The sequence below is a fragment of the Aulonocara stuartgranti genome (genome assembly GCF_965226115.1).
Source record: "Aulonocara stuartgranti genome assembly, chromosome: 7".
NCBI classification, from domain to species: domain Eukaryota; kingdom Metazoa; phylum Chordata; class Actinopteri; order Cichliformes; family Cichlidae; genus Aulonocara; species Aulonocara stuartgranti.
Genome location: NC_138945.1, coordinates 61,937,675 through 61,956,420, shown reverse-complemented (window position 1 = coordinate 61,956,420; position 18,746 = coordinate 61,937,675). Strand labels below are relative to the sequence as shown.

At 42.3% G+C, this 18,746-nt stretch overlaps 1 protein-coding gene across 2 annotated transcripts; it reads right to left on the bottom strand.

Moving 5' to 3' along the window:
- Positions 1-918: 918 nt before the first annotated feature.
- eea1 (early endosome antigen 1) lies at positions 919-18,737 on the bottom strand. 2 transcript variants are annotated; one of them, XM_082539058.1, is made up of 30 exons: positions 18,572-18,737; positions 15,548-15,625; positions 15,311-15,423; positions 15,143-15,197; positions 14,991-15,056; positions 14,853-14,883; positions 14,674-14,778; positions 14,349-14,470; positions 12,760-12,915; positions 12,094-12,108; positions 11,728-11,844; positions 10,228-10,566; positions 9,658-9,807; positions 9,179-9,298; positions 8,697-8,900; positions 8,327-8,527; positions 8,072-8,185; positions 7,698-7,853; positions 7,444-7,583; positions 7,020-7,350; positions 6,845-6,946; positions 6,563-6,757; positions 6,219-6,401; positions 5,893-6,078; positions 5,687-5,818; positions 5,274-5,459; positions 4,949-5,187; positions 3,770-3,890; positions 3,555-3,653; positions 919-3,465 (listed from the first exon to the last, which is right to left on the bottom strand). In XM_082539058.1, exons 1-30 carry the CDS (start codon positions 18,593-18,595, stop codon positions 3,343-3,345), a joined length of 4,203 nt encoding a protein of 1,400 aa, XP_082395184.1. In that variant the 5' UTR covers positions 18,596-18,737; the 3' UTR covers positions 919-3,342. The 2 variants fall into 2 exon arrangements, with proteins under 2 accessions (XP_082395184.1, XP_082395185.1); XM_082539059.1 differs by lacking the exon at positions 12,094-12,108.
- Positions 18,738-18,746: the final 9 nt, after the last annotated feature.

The window sequence follows — 18,746 nt, the reverse complement described above, 5'->3', positions numbered from 1 at the left end:
TATGTATCATTGTCATGCTGAAAAATGAAGCCGTTGCCAATTAGATGCTTTCCAGGTGTTATTGCATAGCAGATGGTGGTGATGGTATTTTCCTGCATTTATAATACATGTACGATTAATTCTGACAAGATCTCAGACACCACTGGCTGAAATGCAGCCTCCACCGTGGTTTACAGATGGCTGTGGACCTTCACTGCCGCTCCTCTCTCCTGAGCTCCTTTCAAATTGTCATCAATACGTATAAACTAAAAGAAAATTTGGATTCAAGACCCGTTACCACTCATTTTCTATCTGTTTGCCTTCCTTAATAATGGCTTCTTGACAGCCACCCTTCACCAGTGCCAGATCCAGTATTTGCTGGATTTTCCATCTGTTCTTCTTTTGTCATCCACTCATCTTTTTAAGGACATACTGCACAGCATCCAAGATATGCCAAGTTCCAAGTAGTCTGCTAGCTGTAGATACTACACTGGTTCAGCCCTTTTTATGGTTGAATGATTCATAGCACACTCTTAAGTTCCTTAACAAAAAAAAAATTGTCTGAATTGTCAGGTTCAAGGATAGGACTGAAAATTAGGAAAACTTTGAAAGACCTCCAGAAAGCCTGGAAGAGGAAGAATATTAATTATATTAGCAAAATATAAAGAAACGAGGGGTGGTTTCAGACTTTCTGTATTTTATCACAGCATGGATTCGATATTTGAGACAGCATGGAAGAACATCCAGAATTCATTTAAAAAACTACTTGATTAATCAGTGTAGTGGGAAATGTTCACTGAATGAACATCGGGTTCAGATGTGATTTGCTCTTTCAGTCATTTGCTGTTTGTTGGTGCTGTGTGCATTTCTCAAACTTCAGCGCTTTTAGAGGCTTCGAGAATCATTCCTGCAAAGCGACAAAAACATGACACGGTAAGATACAAACATACTGCAGGTTTTATTTTACGTTTGCCATGACAATTAGAAAAATCATCTGGTGCATGTGAACATAAATCACTTCCCTCATCCAGCTTCAGTGAGCCAAAGTCACGTCGACGCTGCTAAAGGCGAGCGGTGACGTGCAGGATGTTTGCGTGAAAACACACTTTCACAACCGCCAAATATGATGACTAAACAATGGAGAAACGTGTGAGCCACAGGCCAGTAAAGTCATCATGCATGATAAGTGAGAGCAACACAAAGCAAGCCACAATTCAGTGTCTTCACGTTTGTGGTGCCGTTTGGTAAAAATGAGTAAGACGCCGATGAATCCACACAGTTTCACCGTTATCATGTTTCTACACCCACGAGTGTTATATAGATTTTATTTTTCTCTTTCATTACAAACATTTACAAAGATGACAGCCTTAGTATTAATGAGCAGTTGAGTACAGCGGTGCTAGAAATGCCGAAGCCTGTATAAAGTCGGTGGTCCTATGTTTGTAGCTGAGCTCTCATACGAACAAGCCCAGAATACGATAAGGTGCAAATCATCTCTGTAGAGTTTCGGGTCTGTACACTATAATAGATCAGTCACAAAATCCCTCATCGAATGCAGGCAGAGATACAACATTTGTGATGTCTATCATTTAGAAATAGTGCTTTTCCTGGGCCAATCTGAGGTAGACATAACAAAACCACTGAAGCAAAAAGACTGGTGTTTTTGAAAGATGGCAACTGAGACAGACATTCTTTTGTAATGAGCATACAAGCATAAGAGCTAACGTAGTAAGTCTGAAGCAAGCTGCTTGTTACATCGTGACCTTCTCCAGTCTACTGACAACTGCACAAAAGATCTTACCAGGAGCGATCAACAATTATAAATTAAACAAAGCAGGAATCAACTTTGACATTGTCCTCAGCAGCAGACACGTTGGACAGAGAGCCGTCAGCAACCGCTGCTCCTGAAAGCAGCACCGAAGCCCCCAAGAGCAACATGCCAGAGAGAAGCTGAGATTCTGAGCAGCCGACATTCATACAGTGCATTTCAGCATACACAGCAGGCCTAACACTAAAATACACACTCTGTTACAGCAACTTCACACACACACACGCGCCTCCACAGTTATTGCTTGAAAGCAGAACACGCATACAAAAACACACAACTCCAGCCAGTAGGTCAGTGCTGCTGAGTGGAGACAAGCAGCAAGGAACAAAAAAAAGTTAACATGCAGGCACCTTTAAGTCTGCAGAAAGCACCACGATTTGAAGAAAATAACACGTTAAGAGTAATGTGGCACAGGACACAACAAAACAAAAACACGACTTCACGTAAAAAAAAAAGCCTCTCAGATTGCCACATATGCCGTTTTCAAGATAAAAATATGCAACCCCGTGACTTAAAAATGACGACACGTCGAAAAATACTGATAAATGAAACAAAGTCAGGGCTTAGACCTCGGCTGTATTCCTGCTGCACACATTCTTTGGTCATGAATACATTAAATCCAACAGACTCACAAACGCTCTGCCGCACAAAGGAAACGCGCAGTAACTGATCCGAAGGTCTGTACAGAAACACGCTGGTGCACGAGTCTTTTGACGGAGGGTTTTTCTGATTTTTAAGATTAAAAATCCCTAGAAGGATGTTTAATCATTTCCACTGCACAGTGTTGCAGACAACTTTTTTTTTATAGATTGCTGAAATCCTGAACCCAACAGGGTTTCACAGCCTCGTTTTGCCAGCAACTAAGTGTGTGCGTGTTTTTTTTACACTTTGAGAGGTGACGTATAAAAAAAATGCAAGATCGCTTAAGTTTTTAAGAGTTTTCTTGCAACAAAATTAGAACTCACATATCTTTGTGATGGGCCTGCTGCAGAGCTTTGTAGCGATAAAAAGCAAATACTAGTTAACTGCATTTACCTTTGCAGGGCAGATTACAACATCACTTTTACAATACTCACTTTTGCAGTGTCTTAACAAATATGATGCCAAACATTTCACAACGTATGCCTTATAACTTACTAGTGGGATACGAACTTAAAAGAAATGGTAGGTGTTTTGATTTTCACTGTCTCCGCTCTCTGGCAGTCCACAGGAGTAGCAAAGGCACAAAAACAGATACAGACAATCCCAACCAGTCCTACCCCGACCCATCGCACGGCTCCGGTGTTTCCTCAGCAAAAATCCTTTCCTCGTTACCCTCCACACCAGAGTCAGAGGTCACATTCAGGTGGGAGTCTTTGCACAGCGTCTGTCCTTTATAGTGCACATTAAAAATGACAAAGACATGCCTTCTTCTGCCCATTGGAATAGAAAGGGTAGGGTAGGGATGAAGGGAAGGGTAGGGTAGGGATGGGGGGAGGTAGAAGTGGGCGGGTAAGTAGGGTTAAAGAAATGAGAGGGGGGAAAACAAAAGAAAATCAGCCTTGGAGCTCCTCGAAGCATGTCTCACACACGCGTACTGGCTTTTTAGAGGATGGAGTGAGGGCGTTCCTTGACGAACACTCGGCACAGAAGATGTTTCCACAATGTCTGCAGTGGTGCTGGACATTCAGAGAGAAGAAGAGAGGCTCAGGGTAAGGAACGACTCAAACGTGCTCTCTTATGGGTTAAAAACAAAAATAATACCCACCTTCCTGACTGTGACGGTGAAGCCTTTCCCACAGGCCATGCAGTTCTGCACTTCATGATCCTCAGCCCACTTTCTGGTCAGACTCTGTGACTGTTTGATCTAAAAGGATCAACAGAAGCTGGCACAATCAGACAACGTCTAACTTTATCGCTATGATAAAGAGCCTCCTTTTTCATCATCTCATTATTTTAGAATTTCTGAGTTTTGGTGCTGACCTGAAGCGACTGGTTCTCTCTGCCGAGCTCCTGCATGGCAGCCGTCGTGTCATCCAGTTTCCTCCTTAGCTCCACCACTTTGGCCTGGAGCTTCTCGATCTCACCTTCACCCTTCACGCACCTGAAACACAACCGTAGAGTGACGTCATCTTATTTAATGGTTTAAGCTTCAAAATGCATTTCCTAAATGGGTAAGATGATTTCATTTGTTAGGAGGTGTGACAGTTTTTTATAACTACATCATCACATGAATATAAAATGCTTTTAAACATCATTTAAAGTTTTCTACTATAAGCTAAGTTTAGCATTCAGTTCCTGATGGGCCCAATTACATGTTTTCATTTGTAAGGCATGACTGAAGCTCGTGATGGTCACATCCACAGCCACGCAGCTGATCTGCTACCTGTCTGCTGCTCCAGCCTGTGGGTGGCTTGGGAGTGGAAATGGTTTAAGTGCAGAGACCAACCAAATCGAATTAACCATCTGCTGTGACGCCATGAGAAGGATTGTTTTTTTATTTACACTTTTTCTTAAAATAGCCTATTTTCATGGTTATGTTTCTTGGATATTATCTGCATCTTTTTGGGGGCATAATAAAACCTGCATTTTAGAAAGTGTGCCTGTGCCTGTACATCCTTGGTTGTTTGGCTCCTGACAGCTACTGAATTTTACTTGGAAATGAGGCGTATCAGCTTTTCATAGTGTGGAGTTTTATTCAGTCCAGCTCAACAATCTTTCTGTTGTTATAACTGCATTTTCACCCTGAAACTGATCTGTAGGCAATTTAACAAAGACAAGCTCTCGGTGTATTAAAAAAAAAAAACATTATAGAAAGTGGATATATTTCGACTTGCACCTGCTGGCTGATATTTATTTTGTTCATTATTTTTTTCCTTTTAGAGAATTTCCCACTTATTTTTGATTTGCTGTGCATAAAAAAAACATTGAGCCAATTTAAACTTATGGAGTTTAAAGAGTTTATAAAGCACTGAGGATGGTAACATATACAGTATTATTTCTTTTTTCTTGGAACTGAATATATGACCAATAAAATATTGTGAATGGTTCTAAAAGCAGTGAATTTTCAAGGCGGTCAAGGATATTTCATACCTTTTCAGGGTTTATAGCATCTCTGCTAAGCAAAGTGTCAAAGGTCAAAGAGAAGTAATATCAATTCACCTTTCCAAAAGAGCCCGTCGCTCGTCCTGGTTGTTCTGCACGGTGGCCTCCAGCACAGCGATTTCTCCTCTCAGCTCATCCGTCTGTTTCTCGAGTTCGCTGACTCTCCGCTGGCTGCCCTGCCATTCCCTCTTCAACGTGGCCACGTTTTCATTCAGGGCTGTCACCTGCAAACCCATCTTAGCTTCTGCCTCCTCCCCACGTTTCACCTGCTCTTGCCATCTCTTCTTCTCTGCTGCCTTTTGATGGAAGAATTGACCGTGTCAGAGAAAGGAATAAGAAGGGAAGCGCCTAATACTGTATTTCTTGGGATCTGGGAGCCTACCAGCTGATCCTGAGCGTCCCTGATTTGAGCTAGGAGCTGCTCCTCCCTCTCACTCCTGCCGTCCTTGGTGGTCTGGTGCTCCTTCTGCTCCTGCTTGAGAGCACCCTGTGCTGCCTCCACCTGAGCCTGCAGCTCAAGTTTCTGCTGGATCAACAGCTGTTTGGCTTCCTGCAATTCGCCGAGCTCCTGAGAAGACACAGTTATGGGCATCGAATTGGTCAAGTTTCAGTGACAAAAGAAGCAATAACTCATCTGTGATCTCTTCACAGCTATGATGTCAAATTGCTGGCTAGAATGCTGCCTTGCGGCATCCCTGACACACCAACATGAGAAATATCAGTATGAGATATATCAGTATCTAATATCTTAAATCTTAAGACAAACACTGCTGCTTGTTAAGCAGCGTGACTGACCTTCTCGCTCTTCTCTGTTAGCGTTTTTAACTCTGAAGTCAGCCTGCTGTTGTTCTTCTCCAGGACACTCTTTGCTTTGTTCAGCTCCTCCACATTGCTCTTCTCCTTGTCCAGCTCCTCCTTAACTTGACCCTGAATCAGTTGGCACGGTTTAGATTAAATGAATTGATAACTGTGAACATTTAGGTGTTAATAGTTTCCCAGACCTTTTGCTTCTGCAACTCCTTCAGGGTTTGCTCCTTCTGTTGGAGCTTCTCGTCCCGTTTGGCAAGCTCCTGCTCCAGCGAGCTACGGGCTGATTTCAAGTCCTGGATCTGGGACTCTAAGCCTGACTGATGGGTTTGATTAGCAGCCAGCTCCTCCTGAGCCACGCTCAGTTTCTGCTCAGACGCCTGCACACAGAAGAAGTTTGAAAGTCACTTAGAATCACTAACTGCAAAATCCGTGAGTATAATTTAATACATTTCAATCTGAGACTGAGAATCACCTGAAGCTGCACTATAACAGCCTCGTCTCGCTTGCATTAATGTACCTTGAGATCCTGACGGAGGGCAGAAACCTCAGAGTCTTTTCCGTACACGTCAGACTGAAGCTTACTGATGTTTTCCTTGCTTTGCTCCAAGGCCTTCTGCAGCTCTGCTGTCCGGCTCTTCTCGGAGGTCAGCTCCTGGCCGAGCCCTGACACCTGTGCCCTCAGCTTATTTTCTTCTTGTGCCTGGAGATAACAGTTAAAGTAACAGACTGTGATGGATTGTCCACTGTTACAAAGCTCAACTCATTGAGAATGACTTGTTTCAGTATAGAAACACTGACCACAATGTTAATGAGGAGATGTACAACGCTTGTCTCTTTTCTTAGTTTAAAGACAGTACTTACTTTCTTGACACCAGCTTCCTTTAGCTCTGTCACTTGGCCATTCAGTTTCTTAATCTCTTCTTCCAAAGATCCCTGGGTCATCTTCAGTTGCGTCCGCAGTTTTTCCAGCTCGTTCTCCTTTTCCCTCAGTGTCTCCCGAGTCTTTGTGTGCTGCTGTTCTAATGAGGTCAGCTGCACTTTCAGCTGCTTCTCTGACTGACAGTTTCAGAAACAACAGATGTTTATGTGTTGGATTTTAAAGTCTATAACATTTGATATTGCATTTTCTTTTTAGACGCTTACCTCTCTCATCTGCTCCAGCTGTTCTTTGGATTCCTTCATTGCCTTTGTGATGGACTCATTATTTTTCAGAAGCTCCTGTCTTGCTTTTTCATTAGACTTATCCTGGGGAGAGATGGAATCATGTGAGTAATTGTTTCCTAGAATTTCTCACAGGCTGCAGATTAACCAAACCTACCTTCTCCTCTATAGCTGATTTATGGTTCTTCCTCTCAGTGTCCAGTTGACTCTGACTCTCTTTCAGTGCCTTGTTAGCCTTTCCGAGACTCTCCTGAGTAGCTGCAAGCTCCTTTTGTTGAGCCTTTTTTCCCTCTTGGGCCTTTTGTAACTCTGCTACCAGACTCTGAGCTTTTTTATCCAGCTCTGCATGCTGAGACTTTCCCTCCTGGGTCACCTTTTCCAGGTTTGCCTTCAAAGTAGCAATCCCCTGCTCGGATTGTGCTAGCTTCTGTTGGACATCACTCAAGGTACCTGCCTTTTTCTTTAATTCCTCCTGCAGACTTGTAGCACTTGGCAGAGGAAAGACAGGAGGTTATTCAATAAAACACAGAAAAATCAGTAAAATACAGTTACTCTGAAAACTAAAAAGCACAATCTCTCACCCTGCTTTCTCAGTCTCCAGCGAGCGTTGTAGCTCCTTGGCTTTCTTTTTAACTTCCGAACTTTCCTTCTGCAGCTGCTGCAGTTCCTGCTGCGCCTGATCCCGTGCAGCCTGCATCTCCCCTACCTGTGACTCCAATTTCTATTAGAATAAAAAACCACGTTAACTTATAAAAGCAATACATGGATGCACTTTCTAGGTGTTACATCATTCAGATCAAAAATAAATCTCTTAAACCGAGAACTCAACGCAGACCTTGCCGAGTCCCTCCAGCTGCTCTATCCGCTGCTCTGAGGCCAGTAGCTTGTCTTTGCATTCCTTCAGACTGCTTTCTAGTTGTGTGCACTGCTCTTGTCTCTCTTTGAGCCTTTGGCCATGATCCTCCAGGTTCTTCTGAACCTTATTCAGCTCCTAAAAGGGACAGCAAGGCAGAGTGAAGGACAGCAGCAATAAAAAGTTGAGCAGAGGTGGAACAGACAAAAAAAAAAGAAGCACAAAGTCAAATGAAACTGTGAAAACTGTGTTTCACTGTTTCGGTCTTCAAAGGAAAGAAATATGACACATTACAAAGGAAGCAGTGGGGCGCTTTAGCCAAATTTTAACACCAGTGGTACAGAGAGGAAGCTAACCTGCTGCTTGTCCTGTAGTGCATGTTGGGCAGACTCCAGGCTGTTCTCGAGGTTTGCTTTCTGTGCAGCCTTAGCTGCCTCTGCAGAGAGCAACAACTCTGTCTTTGCCTTCAGCTGCAGAAAAACAATCTGTTATTCTCACTATTTAAACTAAAGACACAACGTAGTGTGCTTGGATCAGTTAAGCAGCACGTGTGCAACACACCTATATCAATATCAACACATTACAGTCAGACACGTTTATCAGAGGCTTACCTGAGTATCCAACTGGGCCACTTTCTCCTTGCTCTCCGTGAGCTGGGTGGTGAGTTCAGTGACTGAAGTCTCCAGGGTATGAGCTCGGTCCTGGGCCGAGCGGAGCAGAGTCTTCTGCTCCTGGACCTGCTTGTGTAGATTATCTTGTGCTTGCTTGTTGCTCTCTGATTGGTTCTTGAGCTTGTCTGTCAACTGCGTTACCTTTAAATCCCACACATGAAAAAAAGTTATAAACTCGGGGAATGACTAAGAGCTCAATGCTGGTCTTTCTATATGATGCAATGTTTTTTTTCCTTCTATACAACAGTAAAGGACATGAGGTGAGGCAATCTAGAAGAGTGTGTGTGTGTGTGTGTGTGTGTGTGCCCACTTGTTCTTGTAGTGCATGGTTTTTCTCTTTAAGCTGGTTAAGGACAGCTGTCTCTCCTTCCCCGGCCTGGATTTTGGCACACAGGTCCTCTCTCTCAGCTTCCAGCTGGCTCACTGTGTCTTTACTCTTCTGAAGCAGAGCTTCCAGGTTCTGTATCTTCTGGTCTTTATCTCCGATTTGACGCAACACCTGCTCCAGGTCATTCTAAATGACAAGACAAACAAGACTTTTGATATTTCGTTCATTTTTTTAAAACTGTAAATCCTTTATTTCATTGGGGTTGTGATGTGATACACATGGAAAAATGTTGACTTGAGCTGAATCTTTCCGTAAATAAAATCTTATTCCATCATGATGAAATTAAATGTGATTTCAGTTAAATACTCAAATTAATAAATCTTAAACACAGCTGTCTTTTTATGCTTTGTGCTTACTGACGATATAATAAATGTCTGAGGTGAGAGGTTACAGAGGAGCCTTACCTGCGCCTCGCGGAGTTTGCCGTTGGTGTTTTGCTGCAGTGCCTGCAGCTCCTGGTGCTGCTGCTTGGCTTTCTCCAGCTGGTGCTGCAGGTCTGTGCTCTTACTGGCACTCTCCTTCAACTGAGGCAAAAACAAATGAGCATCATTACTAACTTTATTGCTTTCACACTGTTTTTTGCCTATACACCTAACATCAGGTAAATTTGTTAACCATTTGTTAACCAATCCTCTAAATTATACACCACCTTTCTAACTCTTTCATCAAGATTTGTGTGTGGGCTTTTTTCTTTTGTTTTTTGGGGGGGTATTTTGTCCTGTCCATCACTGATTCCTTCCTGAATTTTAGTCAAATAAACAAATCAAAAGTATATTTGACTATTTTTCAGTGCACAAAACTCTATCTGCAGATATTCTGATGTTCGCTCTTTCCAATTCCCAATTTCCCTACAAGAATCATTAAAGCTCCAGCAGATGCCCACCTGTTCCTCTGCACGGGAGAGTTTGAGCTGCAGGTCGGCTGCTTGTTGCTCGCGGTCCTTGAGTTTCTCCCCCGACAGCTGCCTCTGTTCTTTCAATCGACCTTGCACCTCACCCAGCTGCCTCTCTGCCTCCAACAGTTTGGCATGCAGCTAGAAAAGCGCAGAGACGATAGTAAAGAGTAAAGTAGATAACAAAGGATGACAAAGTCCAAGAGCAAGAAATACCAGATATTTAGATGTGGAAAATCAACTCTACTGTGTTCGTTTTTTTATTCATGTTTTTTGCTGCACTTTAAACCAATATTATGGTTTAAGTCTGTTTTTTTCACCCTCCCAGCCAAAATATTTGACACGATATTATGTGTGTAACTGAAATGTAAGTAGCAAATTATATTCAGTGTATTTTTTTATACTAATTTGCAACAACGTTCATCTAAAAGCACTTCATGTTTTGAAGAGACGTTTTAGACAATGTATGCAAAAGCACATTTTCAAGAGCCTCTGATGTTTTCTTCTCCAACTCTTTCTAACAACAGAAGCATTTGTGACTTCTTTGCCTGCCTGACTCACCTGACTGATCTCAGTCTGCTGCTGAGCACCTTGGCTTTCCTTTTCTTCCCGCTGCTGTTCCAGCTGTTTCCTCTCAACCTTTAACTCTGCATGCTTCACCTCTAGCTCTGTAATCTCACTCTTCAACTTTGCCACCTCCTCAGCCCTCTCTGAGACCTCCATCTGGGCTTTGTGCAGGGACGCCTCAGCCCCTGTGGCCCGAGCCTGCAGCTCTTGCACTTCTAATTCCCTTTCCCTCAGGCTTTCTTGGACTTCCTTCTTGGAAGCTTTCTCAGCCCCTAGATGCTCCTCCAGATCTTGATACTCCTTCTCCTTGCGTGCAAGCTTTTCAGACAGGCTCTGCAAGTATAACAGAAGACAACATCAGTCAGTTATGCGATCTATGCCAAGACATTTGGCCTTTATGGTGGTGACGTTTTTCCATAAATTGAACAAAACTTGTGAATGACAAAACAAGAGCAAGCAAAAATGACTGCCTTGTGTTACTTCTTGGCAGTGAGCAGGGTCTTATTGAAAAAGACTGATAATGTTACAGCCGCTAATTAAGTCACAGCGGAACATGAACCATTTGTCTTTTCTAAATTAAAACCGTTAGCGTGATAGGAGTTGCACCACGTCATGAACACACCCCGCCCCGCACGACCTCATGTGCTACGAGCAATGGAAAAGAACAGTGGCCTGTCAAGAGTCAAGAATAAAGTGAGGTATGCCATTTCTAGAGGATGGTTTACAACACAGAGCTGCACAGCACTTGCTCCGGCTGCAAACTTGGCAACAGGGCGACAAAGAAAAATAATGTTGTTAATAGTGAAGCATGCCGCTAACTAGGAAGAGTGACAGGGGATCTGGATTTCACAGACATCCAAGAACCCTCGTTAGATTTTTGACCCCCACTCTGCATTTATGCATTTCCTTCCTTCTCCGTGTTTTTGCTTTTCTCCTCTTGCTCCCCACTTCCTGTCTCTCACCATCTGCTCAACCTTTTTTTTGCCCCTTTTTATTCTCATGAGACAAATATCTGTATCAGGTCTCGGGTGTCCTGTTGTTAGGAGAAGCACAGGGCAGTGGCAACGTGCTGGAGATCCACTTCTCTAATCCCCTTCTTACCAGAAGGCTGGAGGACTGCTGTTGAGAATTTAATCTCTGGCTACGTTTCCCCAGTTCCCGTTGCAGCAGTGCTGTTACCTGTGACTGCATTTCACCCCTGCAGTGCAGCGCTGGTTTAATTATAGTGCCGCGTGTAAGTTTTGCCAACATATCTGGGTTGTCAAAGACAGTTGGTGACAGCAGGGTATTGTGATGAGACCTGATGCTGAGCAACAGAGGAAGGTTTACAGCAGCTGCTGAGACTGAGTAATGTTACTGTGGGAAAAAGTAAATCCTACACATTCTTGCAGTGCAACAGATGTAAAAGTAGACACGTTTGCACCTGTGCTTATTCGTCCAGAATAGCTACAACAGCTGTAGCTGTTTGGTTCTGGTGTGGTGAGCGTGTGTTACCTGACTTTGCTGCTGCAAGTTATTCAAATTGCTCTGCAACTCATGAATCTGTTGCGTGTAGACGGCTGCTTCCTGAGGACCCTTCTCCAGCTCTGCCTTCAGTTGGGATATGGTCATCTGCAGTCCAGTAAAAAGGACACGTTAGACTCTTTCTCAAAGACAAATGTATATTGACGAAACAGACGCAGCACTGTAAAGGACTGGCATAAAATAAAACACAGACTAGTAATGAACAGGCTTCACTTCCACAAAAGCTAATAAGTAAATAAAATAAATTCACAGACTAATAAAAGTAAAGAAACCTCAGACAAAAACGAAACAAAGCTCCAAAGAAATGAAACTAAATTTGGGGGCCAACTTGTTTACCTCCAGTTTACGAATCTTGAGTATTGTGAGTGTTGCGGAGGGGTGCAGTGTGTGAGAAGCAGAAGGAAGAAAGGGAAAAAGACAGAGGGACAAAAGTGAGTCACGAAACAACAGCAAGCAGCAGCACAGAGCTGCTGAGCTGAGAGAATAAAAATCTGAATATTTCACACAAACGTGTTTAATATACTAAAACGACAGCGAGTTGGAGACAGCTGGCAAATTCCTAACAGCGCTCCTCGTCAACTATATCTGACAGCTATTATATAATTAAAACCCAGACCTCTAAATATTCTCAAAATCTGCTTTTTTCAGTGTGTAAAAAAATATGAGTAGGTCTTTAAGATCATTTGCAGAAGGAGAGGTTCAGGGCCCGCGGCTGCCTGATAGAGCTCTAAAGATAGTCCTCTCCTTCTGGGAGAAAAATGCAGGAAATAGGGCTGAATTATTCACCATGCATTAATTAAAGGCTGAATTAGGCACAAAGCCCAAAGAACATCTGAACTTTTTCAGAACTTATTACAAAACTGTTTCTTGTCTTTGGTGAACTGTGAAAAGTAAGTCAAATTAAACTTTTTCAAATATTTACACAGACAATGAAAACAATCGTTTTTATGTGACTGTGACAGTCAAGAGCGTCAAACACAACAGGTGTTTCGGCGTTCTAACCTCTGAGGTAGTGTAATTAGCCTGCAGTTGCTCATAATGGTTTTTGAGGCGCTCTGACTCTTCCTCCCTCTCACGGGTCATGTTGTCCATCAGTGTTTGCACCTGGACCAGCTCCTTCTGCAGGACCTCGACATCCTCAACGCCCGGTCGCTGCAGCTAGGGGGCAGAGAAAAAAAACACTATGTTTTAAAAAAAAGAAAAAAGGACCGGGTCACAACAAGTCCAGCAAGAGACAAAAGCTATGTGAAATTCACCAGGCGTGCACACTTTAAAATGCTTTTGAACAGCACCAGTACGATGTTCTGACTTCAGTAAATCCAAGAGTCTACAGCTCAGTGGTTTTAGGATTAAATTTACTGTTAGTTCCATTAGTGGATAGCTGATTTTAAATTGTCAATATGTGACTGAAGTGCAGCCATACATGCACATGCCATACCACTGTGCCCACCATGTTTGAGAGCAATTGTTTGCTTCACATCGTGACCTGTATCGCCCATCTCCAAACTTTTCTCTTCCCATCATTCAGTTTTCATCAGGCCGAAGATTTGTTTGGATTTTTTTAAGAGCAGTCTACTCCGGTCTTCCTGGTCCTGAGTGTAACCAGTGGTTTGCACCTTGTTGTAAACATTCTGCGTTTATACTCCTGAAGGCATCACTTGATTGTAGACTCTGACAATGATACTCCTACCTCCTCGAGAATGTTTTGACTTGGTTAGATGTTTTGGTTTTTTTTAAACTAAGAATGAATTTGCGATCATCAGCTTTAGCTATCTTCTGTGGTCTTTCAGGCACTTTGAGCTGGCTAGTGTGTTTCTTCTTTTCTTCTTAAGAATGTACCAGATTGTTGATTTGGTCACTTTTAAAAGTTTTACTCTCGCTCTAATGTTTTTATCTGGGTTTTTAAACCTAATTATAGCCTCCCTCACTTGCGCCAAAATCTCTATGGACCTGATATTGAGAGTTCGAATGAAAAGCTATCAAAGCTAAGATCAATGCCTGAAATCAACTCGAGATTCTTTACTTGCTTAGTTTGTCGTGGAATAATCAGAGAACCATGAAGCTGGTTATCAATTTTCCAATTGTTCTGATCTTATGAAAATGGGGGAATATGAATAAAAATGGCCGTCATTTCTAAACAGGTAATGCAAATTTTTCATTAAGCCCTTTAAATTAAAGCTGTAAGTCTCACTTATATCACATATTGATAGTTTGATTTAAAATCCAACGAAATGATGTAGAGACGCAAAAAAAAGGACCTAGCTGCATTTTTGGGTGAAGCTTCCATAAACCAGTTGGAACAGTTAACACCTGTTCAGGCCAGACGGCACAGGAATATGAGCATAATTGTACGTTTGAACCACACGACTCTATTGCTGAGGCCAGTTCACTTTTTTTGGTGATAAAAGTTTTTTAAGATTCCATTTTTCTCAACATGTCTTTGACAAATGTGTGGACAGGGCCTGTGTTGATCCTTCAGGAACACAGCTCAGAGTCAAACTGAAATCACTGTGGAGGTCAAACTCTAAAGAAAACATTTACTCGAGAGAACAGAATAAATAACAAAAGACACTTGGAGCGTGTTCTTGTACCAGCTCTGTTTGGAGTCGCTCGTTCTCCTCCTTCGCTTCCTGCAGTTGTTCGTTCAACTTGGCTAATCTCTGGTCAGCAGCCTCCCTGAGGCTTTTCTCCTCATCGTAACGGGACTTCAAATCTGTTGGATTCAGTGATGGAAAAAATGGGAAAAAAAAGAAAAAATTTAATCAGATTTATCCCGGAAAATACTCATTCCTTGAGGCTGGGTTGAAAAACGAAAAAATTCTGAATAAGGTCAAATGGATTTGTAAAAGGAAAATAAATAAATGATGATGCAGACCCAGAGACACAGGCCTCCCAGTTGTCCGGCCGAACACTAACCTACTATCTCTGTGGCCAGCTGGGCAGCCTTCTGCTCAAACAGGTCTTTCATCTGTTTGATGTTGAACTTCTCTGTCTCAGCTTCATTCAGCTTCCTTTCAAGTACTGAAAAACAGCATGACATATTAGCGACTGATGATCTGCTGTGTAGTTACACGTGCACTTTAAGGGTCCCCTACCTGAATCATCCGCGCTCATCTGCCCATCGTTCTGCGGATGTGAGCGAATGAGAGAAACACTGCATTAGCATCATGTTTTATATTCACAAAGTCACCTCTTCATTAAAACATGTTTTTTTTTTATCTTGAAGCATTTACCTGCTTCAGGTGTCCTTGGACTTTGTCTAACTCCTTTTTTAGCTCACCAGAGAACCATCTTTCCTCCTAACCATGAAAAACACACTCATAAATCAAGTTTGCAGAATCATTTACACCGCTCGCTAACAGGTACAGTTTAAACGCAGCGATACCTTGAGAGAAGTGTGCAGGTCCTGGACCTCCTGCCGCAGCATTGTGAGGTCTTCCCTAAAAGAGAAAAAAAATACCATGTTGATTAAAAAAAACAAACACTAAATTAAACACTGCCACAAACGTACTGAGGTCAGTCTCTATGCTTTGATCAGAAACGCTAATCTCACCTAGTGGGGGCCACGTGAGCAGGGAGGTCTCCGGTATCATGGAACAGCTCATAGTGCTTGAACAGCTCCTCTGCAGAGTTGTGAGACTTCATGCACTGAGGACAGATGAAGCCCTGCACACAGAAGTATGCCATTAATGAAAACTGCTTCAGTTAAAAAAAACATAAAAACAGCAAAAACTAAAAGAAAAAACAAAAGTAGAAGTTCTCAGTTAAAAGCAAAGTGCATCCACATTACCTCAGATGTCTGATCGTGGTTAAGGTCGGTGCTGGGCTGCTCTGACTCTGCATTCTGAGACCCTCCCTTCCCGGGAGTCTGGTGAACAGAAAATAAGACTTTTATGTTGAAGCTCAATACCTCAACGCGACAAAATTAAAAGTCCATAACTTATAACATTGTGATCTATTGAAATCACATTGTTATAAGCATTAACAACACCATTTGTTTTAAGATTTAAAATATAACTGAGATGACTCGTGTTTCTCTTCATCTGTAATATTTATAGTAGTTAATAATCTCTGGCAAAGGCACATATCTGTCTATGTAAAGTCTGACATATTAAAGAACCTAAAGTCACATTTACCCATACATTCATTCAGTAAGTTCTTCTATGCACTTCTAAGCGAATTATCTTCATCAGTTCCACAGCCAAGCTAACATTCATGTCTTTTGAGTGTAGGAGGAACATGCAAACTCCACATAGGAAGGTCCCAGCCAACCAGGAGATTCAAACCCTGAATTTTCTTACTGTGTAACAGTGCTTACCAGTGCATAACCTGACCATGTGGAACTAAAACACCCTACAGAGCCTGGATCTAGGATTGTGTTAAGGCACAGATCTGGAGCTTCGACACTTCTTCAAGGGAAGATTTTTAGAACGCCAAGAGTCATTCTAGCCCTAACTGCTAAGGCCAAACTAAGCTATCGGGCACCTGGGCTTCATGATAAAGAGGCAAGGCAGAGGCCTTTCTAGCAAGAGACACATGAAAGCTGCCTGGAGTTACGAAAAGAAAGGACCTCGACTGTGAGAAACAACATCCACTAACCAAGCAGGAACTATTTGATCTCAATGCTAAGTGTCATGTCAGGAGCACACTTTGTAATCTGGCTAGGAAATATTTTTAAAATTTCCCCAAGACTGACTTTCCTTGTACAGTTCCTATCAGTGCTTCCAGCATTTCACATATATGACGCTGTGGTGCTAGTGTGGCTATGCTTCGGTCACAGATTCAGTTTTAAAAGCAGCAATGATTTACCTAGACTATCTGCCTTTCCTGTGTTATTGCATATCAATAACTATTTAACATATGTGTTTACAAATTTTCTGTGACTTCATGAAATGTGCAAGGCTTTAGCCCACTGGCCTGAAAAACAAACACATTAGCTAGATGTTCCGCAGGTTTTCCATTCACAAAAAGGATTTATTGGTGCAGGTGACATGAATGAAAGAGGTCAAAATTAGTGTTTGTGCAAGTTGGGCATTCAGCAAAGACTGACCTAAGTTTGTTTAAAGGCTGACAAAACACTTAAGGGTTGGGTTGCATTACGGAGCAACCTTTAACCCTAGTTCAACAAATAGTGTGTGTGTGTGTGTGTGTGTGTGTGTGTGTGTGTGTGTGTGTGTGTGTGTTATGTAATATTACTAGCCTCAAAAATAAATATACATACATTAAAAATATACAAAACTGTATTATACTACAGGCCTTCTTCAATAATAGCAACTGCATTACCAGTGGGATTATTATTGTACATTGTTTTGAAATGGACTGGAAATGCAATATTTGTCATCTTTTAAACTGCTGTTAAAACCTGTTGAAATCCCTTTAAGGTCAAGGGTGGTGTTGCAACTGTGATATGGCAAAGGTATAAAATGAACTGCAATCAGTATCTTGTGGCCTGATAAGTATTTGAACCTATCAAATTACCTGAGTGTCTAATCACTCTGTAAATAAGGTGGTTCAAAAGCAACTTCTCTTATATAAAAAGGGGTGAGATGTGAGCTGTCTTCTCTAAACAGAGCATGTCTCCCTTTAGTCCTATTAACCCATAATAATAGCCAAAAGGCGGTGACGGTTACAAAGCTGCTACTTCTTATTTTGGCTGCTCCCTTTAGGACTTGCCATAGGGGATCATCTACCTTCATCTTACCCTATCCATACTATCCCCTCTGTTGCACCAACCCCCTGCATGTATTCAACATATCCAAACTATATCAGCCTTTCCTCTCTAACTTTGTCTCCAAACCACTCAACCTGGCCTTTTTGTCAGTCCCACTGTCTCTTATTACCATCTTATAATAGGACTTTTCAGTCTTCCTGCCATGCTTCTGTCTCAAATCAGCCCTGACACTTATCTAGACCTCTCTGTTCACGATCTCCAGGTATGTTTAACCTCTTCTGCCTTCACAATTTCCCGTCCTTGCAGCTTCGCTGTTAATAATTACAAGGCTACAGATAATGTGTAAAAACACAGAACAAAACAGTACTAAGCGCTTTAAAAATGTACCGACCTAAATAAAAACGGAATGGGTATTGTGATCTAACTAATGTATACAAACTAACGCGAGGAGCGATGCCTTGTGGTAAATGTAGTCTTCTAAGAAGCTAGCCAAGTAGCTGACCTCTGCTCTTTACTCTCACAATTAACTTTAAAGACAAGCAGCCAGTTTAATTAACCCTGCCAGCATGAACAGTTTTGTGTTTACTTGGTTAAAACGCGTGTTTCTACGTTGTGGTGAGCCAGATGACAACACTTCCCAACACTAGTAGGTAGCTAACGTCACTGTTAGCATGTGACGAGAAGACGATGAATTAACCTACCTACTCCTGTAACATAGCTAGCTAACGGAAAGTACGAATAGAAACTGTGTCAATGACTAAATATATCAGATTTTAAAGCTCTCCCATAATGGAATAACCCTTAAGAGGTATAAAATTTAAGTATATTATAATCCACAGACTAGTTTCATTCCTGTCCACTTTAGCATGCTCGTTTTATCCAAGTTAGCATTTAATGGTTAGCTGTGTCAGCCCAACGCAAGGAGCGCTCGATGTATTCACTCCGACCTGCAGGAACTTTTTCAGCCTACCAGTTCTCACTAGCTAAACGTAAACCCGCCCATCAGCGATACGTTTTGTATCAAAACATTCGTCTCCACCACGAAACCAGACATAGACAGGCCTGTGTCTTCTGAGGAAAACATCTCCAGTTGCCTAAACAAAAATCGATCCCGATGATTGCTTTGTCCCCCGGATAGCTTACCATTTGCAGTATCCGTCTGAGCATAGCCTCGATTGTGTTTTGTCCCGTCAAGAAATCCTGACAGTTTTCAAAATGCCAAGTTTACGTCTGTGAACGGCGAACACCTGACCGGACTCAGGGAACAGCAGCGACGGATGGGCGGGTCATGGAGAGGATGGCTCAGCACCAGGAGGAT